General features: G+C 46.2%; 7 protein-coding genes across 7 annotated transcripts; 1 reads left to right on the top strand and 6 right to left on the bottom strand.

Moving 5' to 3' along the window:
* Positions 1–242: 242 nt before the first annotated feature.
* LOC136188784 (glia maturation factor gamma-like) lies at positions 243–1,065 on the top strand. Its single transcript, XM_065976576.1, has 5 exons — positions 243–277; positions 324–417; positions 469–518; positions 566–698; positions 781–1,065. Exons 1-5 carry the CDS (start codon positions 275–277, stop codon positions 921–923), a joined length of 423 nt encoding a protein of 140 aa, XP_065832648.1. The 5' UTR covers positions 243–274; the 3' UTR covers positions 924–1,065.
* On the bottom strand, positions 970–1,972 carry LOC136188783 (protein cornichon homolog 1-like). The gene is made up of 5 exons (XM_065976575.1): positions 1,882–1,972; positions 1,751–1,819; positions 1,572–1,684; positions 1,188–1,331; positions 970–1,125 (listed from the first exon to the last, which is right to left on the bottom strand). Exons 1-5 carry the CDS (start codon positions 1,954–1,956, stop codon positions 1,095–1,097), a joined length of 432 nt encoding a protein of 143 aa, XP_065832647.1. The 5' UTR covers positions 1,957–1,972; the 3' UTR covers positions 970–1,094.
* Positions 1,973–2,041: 69 nt separating this feature from the next.
* LOC136188771 (exportin-1-like) lies at positions 2,042–7,375 on the bottom strand. The gene is made up of 29 exons (XM_065976565.1): positions 7,127–7,375; positions 6,963–7,064; positions 6,816–6,888; positions 6,636–6,742; positions 6,320–6,435; positions 6,206–6,271; positions 6,095–6,143; positions 5,989–6,030; positions 5,856–5,933; positions 5,745–5,799; positions 5,615–5,688; positions 5,423–5,554; positions 5,158–5,364; positions 4,965–5,103; positions 4,794–4,897; positions 4,661–4,738; positions 4,452–4,608; positions 4,317–4,396; positions 4,181–4,264; positions 4,076–4,123; positions 3,928–4,014; positions 3,580–3,870; positions 3,390–3,512; positions 3,091–3,331; positions 2,901–3,035; positions 2,736–2,851; positions 2,626–2,684; positions 2,465–2,561; positions 2,042–2,399 (listed from the first exon to the last, which is right to left on the bottom strand). The coding sequence occupies exons 1-29, from the start codon at positions 7,229–7,231 to the stop codon at positions 2,256–2,258; spliced, it is 3,189 nt and encodes a 1,062-aa protein (XP_065832637.1). The 5' UTR covers positions 7,232–7,375; the 3' UTR covers positions 2,042–2,255.
* A 263-nt stretch (positions 7,376–7,638) lies between these two features.
* Positions 7,639–11,887, bottom strand: LOC136188773 (poly [ADP-ribose] polymerase 1-like). The gene is made up of 22 exons (XM_065976567.1): positions 11,733–11,887; positions 11,650–11,670; positions 11,113–11,588; positions 10,967–11,051; positions 10,794–10,913; positions 10,660–10,742; positions 10,484–10,603; positions 10,343–10,429; positions 10,219–10,288; positions 10,073–10,160; positions 9,865–10,013; positions 9,731–9,809; positions 9,481–9,674; positions 9,284–9,421; positions 9,096–9,218; positions 8,958–9,041; positions 8,652–8,906; positions 8,496–8,594; positions 8,295–8,447; positions 8,102–8,229; positions 7,870–8,049; positions 7,639–7,819 (listed from the first exon to the last, which is right to left on the bottom strand). Exons 1-22 carry the CDS (start codon positions 11,841–11,843, stop codon positions 7,747–7,749), a joined length of 2,916 nt encoding a protein of 971 aa, XP_065832639.1. The 5' UTR covers positions 11,844–11,887; the 3' UTR covers positions 7,639–7,746.
* A 39-nt stretch (positions 11,888–11,926) lies between these two features.
* LOC136188781 (uncharacterized) lies at positions 11,927–13,091 on the bottom strand. The gene is made up of 5 exons (XM_065976574.1): positions 12,949–13,091; positions 12,862–12,895; positions 12,656–12,799; positions 12,169–12,408; positions 11,927–12,117 (listed from the first exon to the last, which is right to left on the bottom strand). Exons 1-5 carry the CDS (start codon positions 12,949–12,951, stop codon positions 12,086–12,088), a joined length of 453 nt encoding a protein of 150 aa, XP_065832646.1. The 5' UTR covers positions 12,952–13,091; the 3' UTR covers positions 11,927–12,085.
* LOC136188786 (calmodulin-2) lies at positions 13,012–15,066 on the bottom strand. The gene is made up of 7 exons (XM_065976579.1): positions 14,941–15,066; positions 14,848–14,878; positions 14,542–14,685; positions 14,187–14,429; positions 13,549–13,692; positions 13,213–13,464; positions 13,012–13,140 (listed from the first exon to the last, which is right to left on the bottom strand). The coding sequence occupies exons 1-7, from the start codon at positions 14,941–14,943 to the stop codon at positions 13,112–13,114; spliced, it is 846 nt and encodes a 281-aa protein (XP_065832651.1). The 5' UTR covers positions 14,944–15,066; the 3' UTR covers positions 13,012–13,111.
* Positions 15,067–15,555: 489 nt separating this feature from the next.
* On the bottom strand, positions 15,556–16,427 carry LOC136188779 (isopentenyl-diphosphate Delta-isomerase 1-like). The gene is made up of 2 exons (XM_065976572.1): positions 16,031–16,427; positions 15,556–15,985 (listed from the first exon to the last, which is right to left on the bottom strand). The coding sequence occupies exons 1-2, from the start codon at positions 16,382–16,384 to the stop codon at positions 15,665–15,667; spliced, it is 675 nt and encodes a 224-aa protein (XP_065832644.1). The 5' UTR covers positions 16,385–16,427; the 3' UTR covers positions 15,556–15,664.
* Between the last annotated feature and the right edge of the window lie 20 nt (positions 16,428–16,447).

The raw sequence follows: 16,447 nt of genomic DNA, 5'->3' as shown, positions 1-16,447 counted from the left end.
CTATTTTAATTAATTAAATTAATTATTCACCATAAAATTAACGATTTTCCCAAAGAGATACGCATACCGATGTGCATAATAGAAGCCAGCCCTCTCCTCCGGTTCGCCGGTGGCCTAGCGTGCAAAATTGACGAGAAAGGATACAAAAATAGCAACGATTAATAGGACGCTTTCTGGGCCCATTGCGAGACGAAACGAGAGCTAAAAGAGAAAGGCGTACGGGAGCTCGTTTCTTAAAGTGCCCGGATAGCCTATCAGTCGTCTTTCTCTGGTTATGGTAAGTCTCTGTTCTTCAGCGCCTATCTGTACGGACTTTGTTGTAGGCCGCTCCCAAAGTATGCGACATGGATCCTGAACTGAAAGAGAAGCTGAAGAAATTTCGATTTCGCAAAGCAAAGAACAACGCCGCAATCATTAGTAAACTCTCCTCCCTCTCGCATTTTCTCCACACTTCTTTATTGCTAATAGTGAAAATCGATCCGAAAAACCTGATCGTCAAAATAGACGAAGAACACGAAGTAACGAGAAGATTACGCGATAAAAATGAACGATTTTTTTCCTTTAGGACATGACTCTTGAGGAAGTCGCCGAAGAGCTACCCGAACGCCAACCGAGATACGTTGCATATAGTTGTGAACTAAATCACGGCGATGGCCGAATTTCGTATCCTCTCTGCTTCATATTTGTCAGTCCAGAGGGTGAGTTAAGGAAAAGGACCTTTCATTAATTAATTAATTAATTAACTAACGCTGTCTCTCTCTTTCTTTCTTTCTTCAAAAGGATGCAAACCGGAAACAATGATGATGTACGCCGGATCGAAGTTGAATGTCATCAATGAGGGAAAGTTCACGAAAGACTTCGAATTGCGAGAGAAAGAAGAAATGACCAACGCGTGGTTGAAGGACAGGCTTCTTGCAAAATGAGACTGTAGTGCTCGCTGCTTTATGTGTTGTTGTTACGGCAAGACCGTTCAATCTTTTTGTTACATTGCTACACAATAGACGTACGTATAGCAACGTCTTAAAAGGCATGATTTCAAAACAGGCGTTGCTTGATGTCTTACTATTTGGTTACTATGCCCTTTGCAGTCATGATCAATCAGCAGATAAAAAGACGTAGAGGACACTATTGGACAATGTACGGTGGCTCAATTTTCATTCCCACTACTACTGTACAGTCAAACTTACTTGAATAAATAGAAGAAGAAGCAGATAAGATAGGCGACGAGCTTTATCCATCCTTCAAACTGATTCTTCTTCATTTCACTCATGTTCATCACTTCTGTTGGATCGTATAGACCGCGAACACTCATTCTGGGTCGACGCAAGTATCTGAAACAATGCAATATATTCCACTGAGGAAACCCTCACAAGACATAGGTATACATCAAGAAGGCTAGCCACATTATATAAAGGAAAGAATGTTATAGGCCAAATGCCATAACCCAGAGGCCACGACATCGTGCCTTGGGATTGGTTAATTTGGCCCTAGAATTCCGTAACAATAACTATTTTTAATTAAATTAATTATTCACCAACGAATCAACAATTTCCAAAGAGACACACACATACCGGTGTGCATGATAGCAGACAAGCGGCACGTTGAGAACGAAGGTGAGCCAATAGCCTCCGGCGACGAGCAGGATGGACAGAATCACGTGGATGAGGTATTCGGGAAGAACGAGCTAAAAAGACGTCCAACGAGCGCCCGTGCAGCTGTCGCCGTCGGCGCAGATGCAGCCCTTTCGTACCGGATTCAGCGAATTGCACAGATCGACGGGATTTCGAAAGTCCGTCTTGAGTTCGTCGAAGCAGATGATCTGCGACAACGCGGGTCGTTGGCGCCAGCGAATCGCGCGCGCGCGAGAGCGATTTTTCTTACGTTCCAGACCATAAAAAATATAAGCGCTATGTCGAGAACGGCGACGACGATACAAATTCCTGCTTCGAACCACATGTTCGGCCACCGCTCGTTGATATCGAAACGAACTCGTCACACCAGACTGGTAACACTGGTTTTATGCGTAGGCGGGGCGTACTAGATCGATCACTGGTTTTTTATTCGTCATTGCTCAACGCACTACAAGCAGCAGTCTAAGGTTAGAATTCGCTTGCAAGAAAAATAATGAGTCAAATAAAGAAAGGATCATGATACAAACACCGTACAGCAATTTAGACTCGGCTCCCAGAGCTCAGCAAATCAGCAAATATAAAGAGGCAAGATTATTATCCTATTTCTATTCTATTCTGACGTGTCTAGTGCATCTCATCGGGTAAGTCGTGCGGGTTAATCATGCCCGGTACGGCCATTTGCAGCTGCCGCTTTCTGTCCGATGCTTCCTTTAGCTGATGCTCGCGCTCTTCCAGAAACAAGTCAGTTGTGTCTTCACCGGAAACCTCCTGTGGGTGTCAAAGAGATAACGTTACAGAAAGAAGAAGCAAAGGAATCGCGTTATCTGAAGGACCTTGATTTGTACAAGAAAGTCTCTCAAATGCTCCTTGAATGCCGGTATGTTCGTGTTGAGAGAGAAAAGTCCTTGAACAAAGACTTGAACCTGAACGCTGAGAGGGGAGAAAAAACGAAGCTACTCCTTCATCGAATCAGGTAAAGACAAAACAAATTTACTCTTGCAAGTGAGGAAAGGCTTTTTTAAGCAGCTGCTGAACAAACTCGTGAACAAACATCTGAGAAACATCATTAGCCGTAGACAGACAAAAAACCTTCTCTCTTCTCACCTGATTGGTCATTGACGGATTGGGCACTTGGTTGGCGTCAAACAACAACCCGGTGATCTTGTTGTTCTCGACGAGCTGAAACATGTGACACAAAATCGTCGCGTGCATGCTCAATCCTACAAATCAATTTGCCCAAAGAATCTTCGTTCATTTGCTCTCCCGTACCGGCTGTATGCGAAGTGTCCGTGACAACAGACAGAACGTGTTGAATTGTTGACATGTAGTAGGCCTGATAGAAGCTCTGAGCCACTTCACCCATGGTCTCGACGTGCAACAGCATCATGTGCAAGATCTGAAGGCCTAAAAAAGAAGACTTGATCCAAGCACGTGCTCCTCACTCTTCTATCCTTCCCACCTGTATCGGCCACGTTTCTCATTGTGTGCTTGAACGCCCACACCACGGCGTCCATGATCAATTTGAACTGTTGCGGCGGCAGGAGCAGAAAAGCGGAGAAACAGTTCGACGTCACGGCTTTGAGCATCTCAAAGAAATTCGTCCGATGGTCAGGAAACTCGGAGAAGTCCTTGTTGATCATGTCGAGTGTGCACTCAAAGACGGCGTCAAAGATCTGAGGTATTTCGTCGGACGCACTGTCCTGAAAAAAAAACAACGACTGGAATGATCCCTGCTAACTTACTTGGAAACGTTCTCACCTCTATTTTACTGATGATCATCGCCATGGTGCTGAGGACTTCTGGTTCTCTCGCAGCCGGAACGTCCTTCTTGTAGTTCAAGAGAACGGCTTCCAGCAAAGGTGGAACAAAATTTTCTCTAATCTATAGAACAAAAAAACCGCTATACAAGAGCCCCTAGCCTTTTTTGCACACGCTGACGGAGTCTTACCATTCGGGCGTCAGTCGCTTTTTCAACCCACGTCGTTATCAGCCGCAGCGCCTCCTTCTTGACTCCCCTCATGCCTCGGACGAGCGGCTGGCTCAGCACGACGTTACCGTTTAGCAAGACGGCCGCCGAAATGTTCTCGCTCAACACTTTGTAGATGTTCAACATGTCCAGGTAGATTCGACCGAGCTGAACGACAAACGGATGCCCAATTGCCTTTGCACCGCGAACATTCGTTTTGAGAATATTGCTCAATTGGCGAATCGTCTCCGGATCTTTCAAGACGTCGACGTTCTGCAAAATTAATTGGTAAGCGGAACGTCTCCTAAGAAGCCGCTATTCCGCGCTCACCTTTGTGGCTAGACTGATGATCCCATCCCAGACCTGATTGGGAAGAAACATGTACTTCTCGATCAGCCGCTCTCTTGCCATTCCGTCCTTCAACAGAAAAAATGCGCGTGAACGTACGCAGACGGTTCAAATATTTTTTTTAACTTACAGTTTGTGCGCTAATCATGTATCCAACTGCTTCGTAGAACGCGTGAACCTTCGGAAAACAAAGCGTGAGTGTCTCGGGATTCATGCTAGCCTTATTTTGCCTTACGTGCTGAGGCTCCAGATCACATATAATCTGGCTGACGTTGTTGAGAATGGTCTCGATGAAGGGAACAACCTCGCCCAATTGAAGCTACGCAATACATTTCACTGATGAGAACGCTGATTATTATTTAGGAACTTACAATAACAAAGTGTCGACGACTTTTCTGCGCAATCTTAAGAAACGTGTCACAGGACATGTCTTGAACTCCTTCGTGAGACTCTACATACATAAAGGGGTAAACAAAAATTCTGATAAAAATTCGATCCTTTTTTACCGTGCATAAATTCAAACAATTTGTTGACAACCGTTTTCAAAAATTTCCAATGAGCTCTCAAGAAACGCGGATACTGCCCAACAATGTACATAATATTCGACGCAACAATGGCCTTGTTATCCTTTCCCTGCTGACGATCACACAACGTGAGCAAGTCCTATCGTCAAAAAAATGAGTCAAGTCAACCGATTGGGCAAATATTTGCTTACCTTGATAACAATGACAAGAAAGTTTTTCTCGTCTTCCTCGTGCATTGCTCCGCTGATCGAGCCAATCGCCCAGCAAAGCTAAATCAAAATCAAAGGTTAATTCGCTAATTAAACGAGGCATCTTTTTACTCACCGTATTTAAATGTTTCCAGCTTCTCTCTATTCCGTTGAGGTGATTCTCCAATTTCGTCTTTAGAATTTTCACCGTGTCAGCATAATCCAAATGCGTCAGATAGACTGAGAGACAAAGAAGCGTTTCAAAAGAGGGGAAAAATAAACAACGTCGGATCTCTCCTTGACTCACCCAACGTTTCTCGCATGCTCTTGTACATATTGATGGCATCCGTGTCCTTCATGAACTCCCTCACCACTTCGCCTTGATCGTTCTCCACGATCAACACCTCTTCCGGTTTTGCCATGCGGGACACCATGACCAATCGAACCTGATCCCCGCAACCAAGTTTGAGCTAATTATTGCACCTAAATTCAGCTGAAACCTTTGACAGGACTGGCATGTAAAGTTGACGTCGCATCGTTCCCGGACTTCCCGTCGACAGGGGACTGTTAAACGGATTCTCCCGATACAGATCGGCAGCGAGAATGTTCCAAAATTCCAGGCAAATCTTAAATATCTCCGTCTCGTCCACTTCGGATATGAGAACGAGATAATGAAGAGCTTCCAGTATGGTTTGATGTTGCTCAGCCTAGAATAAGTCATCCAGTTAAAAGGGGGCGAGCTCTCTCTCTCTCTCTTCCAATTGCCTTTTCTTCCAAAAGCTTCCAATGATTTCTCATGATTGTGCAAAGGAATAGGCTGAGATTCTGAATGAACGTCTGCTCGTCGTCGCGTCCATCTTTGTACGCCTCTCTCAGGCTTGCTGATAGAGGAAGAATCTGCAGTACACAATGAATAGCTGAATGATTGACTGGTGGGGTACTAAGTCGCAGCAAAACCTGCTTCAGTTGAGCCATGGTGAGACTAAATAGAAGCACAAATTGTTCGCTGTACTGCGACGCCTCGATTCCAGCTAGAAAAACATCGAAAAATTATACAAGAACCTCGTCCATTTGAGTTGAAAATTACCAATTTCTGTTAGACAGCTGAGAGTCACGTTTCTGAAAACGGGAACGTCAAGAAACTGCAAAGAAACGCACCCCCGTAAAAAAAAACGGAGCGACCGCAACTCCCGTTCACCTTGTAGATTAGAGTTGACACGAGCTTGGTCTCGAAGATGTATCCCAGTGGAATCCAGTTCAAAAATTTCAGTAACGTCTAGACAGGACAATGGGGAGTTCATCCCCCTTTCGAGAAGGAGCGGCTGGCTCACCTCCAACGTGGAAGCAATCAACTCGACGCTCTGCGAGTTCTCCTGCGCGAAATAACGAACGAGTTCACGCGCACTGTCACCCGTCGTCTCTTTCTCTTTCTCTTACCATTACAAAAAAGCATAGTTCAAACACCTCCGAAAATTCACTACACATGCTAGAAAAAAAAAGGGGGGAAAGGCATGCAGCAATTTGCTGAGGATCAGTAAGCCGTTCTACCTATCTCTGAGATGCTTTGCTTTGAGCTGGGTCATCTGACCAGTAGAAAAATCAAACACTTCTTCGCTAGAAGAACGTATGAAGGATTGCGGAGCGGAGAGATTGTTCGCGTACCTGAGTAGTTTCAGTATGACCATGTTGTTCTGACACAGCATCTCGCTCGTCTTACTAGCACCAACTATGTCGCTAATGAACGTTGGCCAATTCCTTGGCCATTCGTGCTTCAAAATCTAGAGCGCAAACAAAGATTTTAAAAGAGAGAAATTTTTCCTATCTAATCACTGGCTCTAATTAAAATAATTATGTATCAGAACAGGATTATCTATCCGGGAACAGGTCTCTTCAACGTCGAAACTCGAAGCGAGCTGGGATTATCCAAATCATCATTTTCTATCTACGATCGTTTTTTTTCTTTTGGAACTGCGCTCACCTCGACTAATATCATATTTAGCTTGGACAAATAAACTTTCTGCCTCTGCATCAGCTCCCCGTTCGACGACGATTTGATAATGAGACCCACTATGTATTTCTTTATGCCTAAACACAACAAGAGAGTCAGTCCCACCCCCGCGCGATTTTTTTGTTTTTTTTCGTCGTTTCCTCTACTCACCTTCGCATTGCTCCCTGGGCAATATTTTCCATCGCTGACGAATGACCGCTTCGAGTATCTGCAGTCCGTAATACTGGACAAACACGAGAAATCGATTCAAAATTGTGCCGCGCGCGCGTGTCGCCGCGACCGCGTCGCGCGTCGCACCTTCGTCTCCATCGAGCCCGAGAACTCGAGTATCGTATCGACGCGCGTCCATGCCTCCGGATGCTGCTTGAGTTCGGTCAGAACGCGCTGCGCTTCTTGTTGCTGAAGGGAAAAGAGGAGGAGGAGTCTTTTTATTCGTCGCGCGTGCGTCTTTGTGAACTCGCCTCCTGCTTTGCTCCGCTGTATAGCGACGAAACGACGCGATCGAGCAGAGCGATGTCGAGTTTCTGACTAAAGTCCAAAAGGTTGTCTATTACGACCGCCGCCATGTGCGCGTCTCTCGTTTTTTTATCGAGTACGAGCGAGAGCGAAGAGAGGAGTGTACAACGTCGCTGCTCGGTTCGCGCTGGCAACCCGACTGAGACCCGCCAAACGCGTAGGAAAACTTTTGGGAAGCTTTCGAAGGCGGTTCTAGACCGGGTCCTAGAACGGCAAACCAGTTTGACGACTCCTTGGCCGAAACGAAACACGTGAACAACGCGTGTCTGCTCGCCTTTGCGTTTCGGCAACGACGCTTTGAACAGCATCGCAATGCGTTTTGACTCACAGAATGCATTCGTATGCGCAAAAGTATTAGAACGAGGTGGCGATTTTTTAGGACTGGTTTGGACGGCAATAGCTGCGCATGTCATAGTAGATAGGGTAGATCAATCACGTGCCCTAATGGGCTTATAGATATGCTTAGCACTCACTTCTTACTGAAAACAATGAAAACTCCATTAGTAGGACATCAATACCAATCAAAGTCAAAACGGTCTCTTCAAAACGCGTCATTAGAATCAACCTACCATTTATGCTTGAAGTTCATCTTGAACAAATATTTCATTCTAATCTGAGCCACGTCGTACACAATGTATCTAAAATATCATTATTAATTATAACGCATCGTCACTAAAAAGAACCAAACTCGTTGTATTGCAGACTTCCTCCGGCGTCACCTTCAGTACGACCCTTTCCCATTGGAATGATCATTCCATCGTCCATCACACGCGTACCAGAAGGATCAGGAAACATCCTACCGACCCCTTTCGTGCTATGCTTTCCTTTGGGCAATTTCGTGATGTGATCCGCGTGAAGTCGTTCATACCTGCAAAATAAATAAGTCTTCCAGTCTCTATCAAAAGCAAACATTCCAGTACATTTCGCCCAAAGCGACTTCGCAGAGTAGCATCAAACCGACGGGCGCCGCGGACGACGTGTGACAATAGTTGGCCGACTTGGTAACCATGTCGGCAAAATAGACGCCCTTCCCAAACATGTAACCGGTCTATAAAGAATGCCCCAATGCAGCATGTCATATAGCCAAATCTAGATTGAAGACGCGGTTCTCACCACAGGAGCTTCCGGAGGTGCTATTCTCAATCCTTGCGAGAGAATTCCAGCAAAGTTCGACGTTCGTGATCCGTGCCAGAGTAGCATGCGATTTGGCAACTTCTTGAACGGCTTGTATCGCTTCCCTTCACCGTGACGATCAATTTTAAGAATCTGAAAAATCAGATTCATAAACTGGTATATAGAAAAATCTCGGTATACATCCTGAACTTCAAGTGTATAACCGCGATGAGTGACCCCGTGCGTGTTTGCCACGTAGTCAACCAGCATCTGAAATTCGTCACTCTTATGATCGAGAACCTAAACGAGCAACGTATTATTGGCCTAGCGTCGACACATTGCGCACTAGTACGAAACCTCCATATCCGTTTTCAGCTTTTCGTAGTTGACGTCAATCGGATCTCGAGTTCCGGCGTCGTCTGATTTCGATTTGAGAAGACTGTACGCGACTTCGATGTCAAGAAGGCCGTCCAACATCTGCGTCTTGGCGTTTATGAAATCGGCATTGTCCAACAAGGGCGGCTTCTGCATTCCAAAATCGTGCGGTATCAGCGTGTAGAAACGATTAGAACAGTCGAGTATTTTAGAAGGATTTTTGTCCGACGAAACCACCTAATAATAAAGAAATAAAAGGATAAATAAATAAATAGTCTTTTTTCTCACCGTCTGAGCTTCAGTCAGAACGCTGTACGCTTCTTCAATTTGCCGTCTGGACAATTTACCAAGAGGCATCTTCTTTAGGTCAATCTGCACATGATAATGAGTTTCGTTTCGCGGGAACTTCGCGCCATATTATGGTACCTCAAATTCGACTAAAGCTCTCTTCATCGTTTCAATATCAAATATCATCCTGATAATTTCCTGAATCGGTTTCGAAAGTGTCGATTTAGATCCTGGAACGACGCCACTGAGCATCTCATCCTCCTGAAATAAAATAGGAGGCGGATAGATACAGCACTTGCACGCCCCAATCTTCTTTCCAACTTCACCTCTCCATAGTCAATATCTAACGGATAAAATTTTCCGGGCCTCTTCACAAACTTTTTCCTCTCCTCCCACGAGTTTGCCGTCTTGTCAGTATAATAGAACTTGAACTCATCCAGAGCCTCGTTTCTGCTAACAAAATGCTGCGCAACGTACAAAAACTTACAGAAGCAAGAAGATAAGTCATCCCACTCCTTCTTACGTCCAACTTATTGCCGCCAATATTTGTACCCACTCTTCCCCAAGCTCGGAATACGTAGTAACGATGACCGCGATCCGACTCGAGAAGTTGGAGCTTGTAGTAGGAGTTGGTTCCACGTGCAATGTCGACGAGACCCAGCGTTGCCGTGAACGCGTCTTTGCCCTCTTCGTACACGTGACAACTGTCTTCCAAACCTGCAAAAAAGCACGTAGAAGCGTGACCGGAGCAATAGATGAAAATATTTTCGTACCTGATTCTGGATCGACAGCTCCTCCGCCTTTGACGGTCAGTTTCAGCTTCGATTTGCCATCGACTTCAGTCTCTTCTTTCTAATACGCACGTTGCTTGCTAGCCGCGCGTCATCAACATTTCTTTTGCCATTACCCTATTCAAACCCCACGACACCAAATTGTATTGGGGAATCTTCAGCAGAGCTCCTCCTTTCGCGGCGTCGTCAAGAAAGTCCACGGAAACGATGGGAACGTCCGCCGATTCAGCAGCGTCGATTTTTCCACTGCCCTTATCAACTTCAGCTAAAGGAGAAAAGTTATGATGACGCGCAAACTACAGGCTAACACCACTAGGGACGTGCCTTCGGAGCTAAGACAGAATGCAAGGCGACTGTTGACGCTGTTGGTAACTGAACCACCGAGACTCTCTATTTCCTTCGTAAGTACAGCCTGAAACAAAGATAGTCATAGAGAAGAAGAAGTGCTATCAAATACTTGTGTTCAATACCTTCGTTTTACTAAGGCGGCCTATTATTGCTACTTTCATGCCTTCGAGTGGCTTTTCAATTTTAGATTTTCTAGAAGATGAAGGCACGATTTGTGATGAAAATCATACTTGTTCAAAGTCCTACTTGGTCGAGGGCGCTTGCGCGGGAGAGAGTGCCGATTCCGTGACTTTTGGAAAAATTCGTTTTCTCTTTTTAAACGCAAACCCTTTCCTTATGGAGAACACTCAGAATTGTATCGTCCAAACACGGAAAAAGATTGCTCACAAGAAGACAGCGTCTTTCAGCTCACCAGGAATTATCCATTTGGATCGAGTTGGGTCGAGAGTGGTGTAAGAACACTTGGTCCACTCCGTCATGTTTCCCGTGCAATGGTAGGCATCGCCCCTACAAGCACACAAGGGTCCAAGACGCATATACCACCACTATTGGTTTCACTGTACTTGATAATGAGTTGACCGTCTTTGCATTCTGGGCATCGCTTCAAGGCGCCAAACGCCATTCCATCACTAACGTGAGCCAGCAACTAAAAGCTTTATAGAACGCAAGCCTTCGATCGCTTGATGTGATGACTTACTGCACTTTCTCCTGAATTGACTATTTTCTGTCCGTTTGCTTCCATCATCAATTTCATCTCGCCCGTGCTCGCTCCTTTTTTCAAAGCGTCTCGAATTTTCCAAATAATGTCGCTTTGTTCCTGTGAAAGTGTGAGGCGGCCGCTAAGCAATTGACTTGGGGGATCTAGTCGACCTTCAGAATCTTCTCCTCTTCCAGTTCCTCCGCTTTCATCTTCTTAGCCCCATCTCCGCCACTCTTAGCGCCTTTTCTCTTACTACTAAAAACCAAAACATAGCCCAGTCAGTCCCAGAGGCCGACCGGACCCATTTTTTACATACCCCTTCCCTTTGGACTTCCCGCCCTTGAACGTCGCCCTCAACGAATCCTGATCGGACTTCTTCAAATCGCCAATTCGCTTAAACGAGCTCGCATTCGCGTTCGGATCCTCTTCGACGAAGCAGTCGACGTGAAACCAGCGCGTCACCGTGCCTGCATATCCCCTATGCTCGCTCGGATCGGCGTCCTCCAATCGGCCAATTCGAACGACGCCCTTGACGATCTTCTCGCCGCACGATCGGCATTCGCTTCGATTCGACTTGGCATATTCGACTTGGAGAGGACAGTCGCCGTCTCCGGCTTCGCCGCCGTCCACGCTGTCCACGCCCCCGCTTTGACTACCACCCCCACCAATTTGGGTTTTGATTTTCTGCTGATCTTCCCATCGAAGCGAGCCGAAACCGGCAATTTCGGCTGTCGATGTGCACTTGCCGCCGATTTTGCGGAAGAAACAGTGGAAATGATGCCACTGGGGAATCTGCGATTGGAAAAAATGAGTTTTTCGGCCTATTCTGCTCTTGAACGACTGTCTTTTGCACCTTTCCGTCAAAGTGAGGCGACTAGGAAAGAAAAGGAACGCGTGTGAGATATTTTGGCGCGATATAACGCCTTTCCACCCTACCTGAACCATTTTTCCTAATCTCAGGCACTCTTTCGATATCCCCGAGTGACAGCTTTTGCAAGAAGCGCGGCCCGATTTCGCGTATTCGGCTTTGAAAGGCAAATCCTCCATTTTGTGTTTCGTGTCACTGCACGCTTAGCGAGTAACGTGCGTTGCCTCCCTGCTCAAATGATCTACGCGTTGAATTTTAAAAATTGATCTGGCAGGGTTTGTATCATTGTATGAAGCTATCGTTACACTAAGCACAAACACAAAAAAAAACAAAAAATGACCCATCTGAAAAAAATTTCGATAAGGTACGTTGCAATATAAACAACATAGCGCTGCAGTGAAACAGACGAAAGACGACGGCATCACTTGTTTCCAAGAATCAAATAAGCAAATTCTAAAAATATAATATAAATTTCTCATTTCTCGACATTCCACTTGTTCTTACCTTCATAATTTACCTGCCCGTCCTTGTCGAGATCGGCTTTACGTATCATCCCATCGACTTCGTCTTCGCTCAACTTGTCGCCGGACTTCCTCATCACTTCGGTCAACTCGGCTCGGGATATGTACCCGTTGCCGTCCTTGTCAAAGGCTTTGAATGCCGCCTTCAATTCCCCGATTGCCTCTCGACTCGCGTTGTCGCCCATCATGACGAGAAACTCTTGAAAATCGATTCGCCCGTCGCCTAGGCAGATATGTATAATAAATAAATAAAAAAGAATAAGTCAGAGGTCAAGGTCAAAGCACAGGTGTTTGAAAAAGAAGACGTGTCCCAATCACCGTCAACTATTTCTCGACTCAGGCACGCAATTTACACGTACGCTTCTAGAAGGACCTCCTTTATATATAAGTAGAGGCGAAATCTCACTCGCAGTCCATGGAAGTTTATGAGCCTCCCCCTCCCCTCCCCTTCCCCTTTCCCACGACCGTACCATCTTTATCGATTTTCTCTAGCATGTGCTTTTGCTCGATCGGCGACAGTTCGCGTCCGAGCGAAGCGAATAGCGTTCCTAATTCGTTGCCGGATATGTAGCCATTTTTGTCGCTGTCGATCAGCTCGAAGGCTTCGCGAAACTCTAAGAGAAAACGAACAGGACTCGTGCAAGATCGAGAGAGAGACGAACGAAGAAAAGAGGACCGGCAATTTGTTTCCGTGTAAAGTGCCCGGACGTCTGGAAAGAAGAAGAGGAGGTCAGTAGAGGAGACAAAACGAATCGACGTCTACCATCGAGAAAGAGACTCTAGACTACGAGGCAAATTCGCTCGCTCTTGCGCGGAGGAGATACACTGAAAGGAAAAAGGAACGACGATTGATATCAATAGAACAGCAAGTGTCAAAGGAGAAATGAAATGGAGTCTCGTTCGTTGAAGAGAGGTGAAACGACCTTCTACCTCTTCGTCATCATTCGAGCGAACTCTACATAGAAAGCGCGACGTTAGTAATAATAATAATAGATAAATAAATAAATGAGGAAAGGGTTCTTTTTACCAAAGAAATCAACTTTTCCATCTCCGCTGTCATCGGCGTCTTTTACCATCTGCTCCACCTCTGCTTTTGACAATTTATCGCCCATTTTTGCCATGACCTTGCGCAGCTCTTCGGCGGTGATAAATCCGTTTCCATCGGCGTCGAATTCCTTGAAAGCTGCCTTTAGTTCCTCTCGTTCCTCGCGCCCCTTGGGGCCGCCGCTGTTGAATTCCATCATTTTAAGAAACTCGTCCAACTCTAAGGTCGCGTTGCCTGGGGGGGGGGGATTAATTAAAGTAAACACGATGAATAAAATTACTATTGATCGCATGCAGCGAGTCACGTGCCGTCGCATACCATCCAAGTCGGCGAACTTGATCATGTCGGCGACTTCTTCTTTCGTAGGATTCATTCCCAACGACTTCAGAACCTTCTCCAGTTCATTGCCCGTCACTTTTCCGTTCTTGTCGCGATCGCACAAGTGAAAAGCTTCCGTAAAATCTACGATATTGCCGTTAGAGACCGCGTCTACCGGCGTGCCTTCTGTCCTACCTTTCTTTTCTTGATCTGAAAGCGGTTTGAAGGCCTAAGAACAAGCGTCAGCGAATAGAAATGGGCCGCGGAGAAGCAATACCATGATCTGGGGTCTCGACACGATGAGGTCCGGCGAGCGAGTGACGTACAAGAACTGGTACTTCGTCTCGGCAAGCACGTTATGCGTTCCCTGGATCTAACCTAATTACTAAGGACGCCACCGGCGAAACCTCTCGACGGGAGGAGGAGTCTACGCATAGAACAGACACTAATAAAATTTTAAATGAACAGAATGATACGTAGACGCACAAAAAGCAAAACACAAGACAAAAAAAAGTCACAATGGTCCATCAACTGAGAGAAAGACGAACTCTACTTCGACGACGTCATCATCTTAACAAATTCTAAAAATCAATCTCAATTAATAAGTCAATTAGAATTCTGTTTTCTCTGTCTCTCACCTTCGTAGTTGACTTGGCCGTCGCCGTCAATGTCGGCTTCCCGGATCATCTCATCGACTTCCTCGTCGGTGAGTTTCTCTCCCAGATTGGTCATCACGTGTCTCAGCTCGGCGGCACTGATGAAACCGTTTCCGTCCTTATCGAAAACTCGAAACGCCTCTCGAATCTCCTCCTCGGTGTCGGTCTCCTTCATCTTGCGAGCCATCATGGTCAAGAATTCCGGAAAGTCAATAGTTCCATTGCCTAAAAATCAATATTTAATCTGAAAGAGCGATTCGCGTGATACTAGAGCTAGAAAGCATCTTAGGGATGCCGCGCGCTCCCCCATCGTAGAGTGTCTCCCCCTTTTTTTTACCATCTGCATCCACTTCGTTGATCATATCTTGCAATTCAGCCTCGGTGGGATTCTGTCCGAGAGATCGCATGACGGTTCCGAGTTCCTTCGTCGTGATCGTTCCGTCGCCGTCCTTGTCGAAAAGCGAGAACGCTTCCTTGAATTCTGCGAGGAAAAACAATATGGGCGTTACTCAATGTCAGTGCCACGCCCGCCGACAACGGCTCCGACTCTCCCCGCTTGACAGTCGCAGTTAGATAAAAGAGCCGGATCGTGATTTCCGGGAAAGACCGCCGCGTCGAGGGCAAAGGATCGTGAGAAACTTACCGGCGATCTGTTCTTCTGTCAGTTGATCGGCCTAGAGGGCGAGGAAAGGAACGCGAACACTTCGTTTATTTATAGACTGCATTTTCGACTTACCATGGTATGCGACTAAGTTCTTGGAGCGAGAGAGAGAGACGATGCGACCGTTATGAAGGCTCGATGTCTGCGCATGCGAGTTATCGACTGCCTCGTTGCGTCGTTGCGCGCGCACGGTCGAAGGTCAAAGGTTCCCTTTCAACGAACCTTGAATAAAATATTTAGACGTGCCGCATTGATATTGTAGCTCTCTCTTCGAATGTAGGGGTGAGAGCGCTATGGGGCGAGTAGACACCTATACGGGAATTCTTCACTCCTTGGTTTCTACGGCAACGATGTCTTTGTCGCGTTCGACGACTCCCGACGGCGAGAGTGACGTTGTGTTGGACGTCGACGACGTCCTCGTCGATCACGACATCGACGACGAAGAGATCGAAGACGACGAGAACGTTCGCGAAGCTATTTCGCCTCAATTGGCCGGAGCTGAGACCCCCTATCAGAAAGCCGTCAGCTATTTGGAAAAGCACGGCGTCGTCGAATTGTTTCAGACGTTGACTTCTCACGTTGTTCGAGAACGACCCGATAATCCGCTCGAAGTGATGGCATCAAAACTAGAAAAAATCATACAGCGCAGAGATGAGACTTTAGCAGATGAATTTATTGATGAAATTTCGTCGTCGTCATAAAAAGTGACACTTTCCGTCAGGATCTTTGAAAATTCCATTTTTTTAATACAAATACAGTACAGTATGCTACATAGCACATACACTCCCCTGTTAATTAACTAGAGTCTGTGTATAGAATCGCGTTTCTCGTGCCTTTCTAAATGATCTATATCATTCCACCACTTATACAGAAACGACGAGTTTGAAATCAGCGAAAACCAAGGCGTAATTTTAAGACCATTCTGCTTCGCAGTGGCAAGCATTGTCTTCAATTCGTCCCTCGAGACGAATTTAGTGTCAGACACTTCATTGGGTTGAGCAATGAACTGCACGTCGCGCTTCACAAATAGAATGTAGTCGATTTCGTGTTCGCCCCATTCGTCGTTCGACGCCGCTTTATAGTGAATTCTCGTCAAATATTGAATGGAATCCAAAGGAACCTTTTTGGTCGATTACAAATAGAAATTGCGAGTCGGAGTGCTTACGTCTTCCGGTTTTATTCCGAGCTCGTGGTTGAGCTTTCGCTGGGCGGCTCGTCTCACTCCGATCGCCTGATCCTCGTCCAACTCCGGAGTCACGTGCAGGGGATGGGAGCAGCAAGTATTCGTCCAAAAGCCTGGAAATGTAACTTTGGCGTCCGAGCGACGCTGTAGGAGTAGCTCGTTTTTCGTATTGAAGAGAAAGACGCTGAAAGCGCGATGGAGCATGCCGCCGTTCGCTTCGTCGACGATGTTCTTCCATAGGTGGCACTGTCGTTTGCTTGTCGAGCCGATTCGGCGATCGTCGGCATCGACCAGAATACATTCTTCGTTTAGTAGAGCTTCTTGGGTAGGATCCATGGAAAACGCTCGAAAAGGCGTTCTGAGAGTAGCTCGTAGAAGGCGAAGCATGCTCAGTGGGTG

Source organism: Oscarella lobularis, chromosome 7 (genome assembly GCF_947507565.1).
Source record: "Oscarella lobularis chromosome 7, ooOscLobu1.1, whole genome shotgun sequence".
Taxonomy (NCBI): Eukaryota; Metazoa; Porifera; class Homoscleromorpha; order Homosclerophorida; family Oscarellidae; genus Oscarella; species Oscarella lobularis.
This window is presented reverse-complemented; position numbering and strand designations above follow the sequence as displayed.

Coding starts and splice junctions, on each gene's coding strand:
- LOC136188784 (XM_065976576.1), top strand. Junction 418..468: donor GAACAACGCCGCAATCATTA/GTAAACTCTCCT, acceptor TATTGCTAATAG/TGAAAATCGATCCGAAAAAC. Junction 519..565: donor AAATAGACGAAGAACACGAA/GTAACGAGAAGA, acceptor TTTTTCCTTTAG/GACATGACTCTTGAGGAAGT.
- LOC136188783 (XM_065976575.1), bottom strand. CDS start 1,956: ATGTGGTTCGAAGCAGGAATTTGTATCGTCGTCGCCGTTCTCGACATA. Junction 1,332..1,571: donor GTCTGCTATCATGCACACCG/GTATGTGTGTGT, acceptor GCATTGTTTCAG/ATACTTGCGTCGACCCAGAA. Junction 1,126..1,187: donor TTCTTCTTCTATTTATTCAA/GTAAGTTTGACT, acceptor ATTGTCCAATAG/TGTCCTCTACGTCTTTTTAT.
- LOC136188771 (XM_065976565.1), bottom strand. CDS start 7,231: ATGGCGGCGGTCGTAATAGACAACCTTTTGGACTTTAGTCAGAAACTC. Junction 6,889..6,962: donor CGGGCTCGATGGAGACGAAG/GTGCGACGCGCG, acceptor GTGTTTGTCCAG/TATTACGGACTGCAGATACT. Junction 5,800..5,855: donor TGTCAACTCTAATCTACAAG/GTGAACGGGAGT, acceptor GTTTCTTTGCAG/TTTCTTGACGTTCCCGTTTT.
- LOC136188773 (XM_065976567.1), bottom strand. CDS start 11,843: ATGGAGGATTTGCCTTTCAAAGCCGAATACGCGAAATCGGGCCGCGCT. Junction 10,914..10,966: donor AAGAGGAGAAGATTCTGAAG/GTCGACTAGATC, acceptor ACACTTTCACAG/GAACAAAGCGACATTATTTG. Junction 10,161..10,218: donor GCCGCCTTAGTAAAACGAAG/GTATTGAACACA, acceptor TCTTTGTTTCAG/GCTGTACTTACGAAGGAAAT.
- LOC136188781 (XM_065976574.1), bottom strand. Junction 12,409..12,655: donor AGAGAAAATCGATAAAGATG/GTACGGTCGTGG, acceptor ATATCTGCCTAG/GCGACGGGCGAATCGATTTT. Junction 12,118..12,168: donor CGGGCAGGTAAATTATGAAG/GTAAGAACAAGT, acceptor TTATATTTTTAG/AATTTGCTTATTTGATTCTT.
- LOC136188786 (XM_065976579.1), bottom strand. Junction 14,686..14,847: donor GACAGAAGAACAGATCGCCG/GTAAGTTTCTCA, acceptor TTTTCCTCGCAG/AATTCAAGGAAGCGTTCTCG. Junction 13,141..13,212: donor TGGAAAAGTTGATTTCTTTG/GTAAAAAGAACC, acceptor CTTTCTATGTAG/AGTTCGCTCGAATGATGACG.
- LOC136188779 (XM_065976572.1), bottom strand. CDS start 16,384: ATGGATCCTACCCAAGAAGCTCTACTAAACGAAGAATGTATTCTGGTC. Junction 15,986..16,030: donor TCGGAATAAAACCGGAAGAC/GTAAGCACTCCG, acceptor TCGACCAAAAAG/GTTCCTTTGGATTCCATTCA.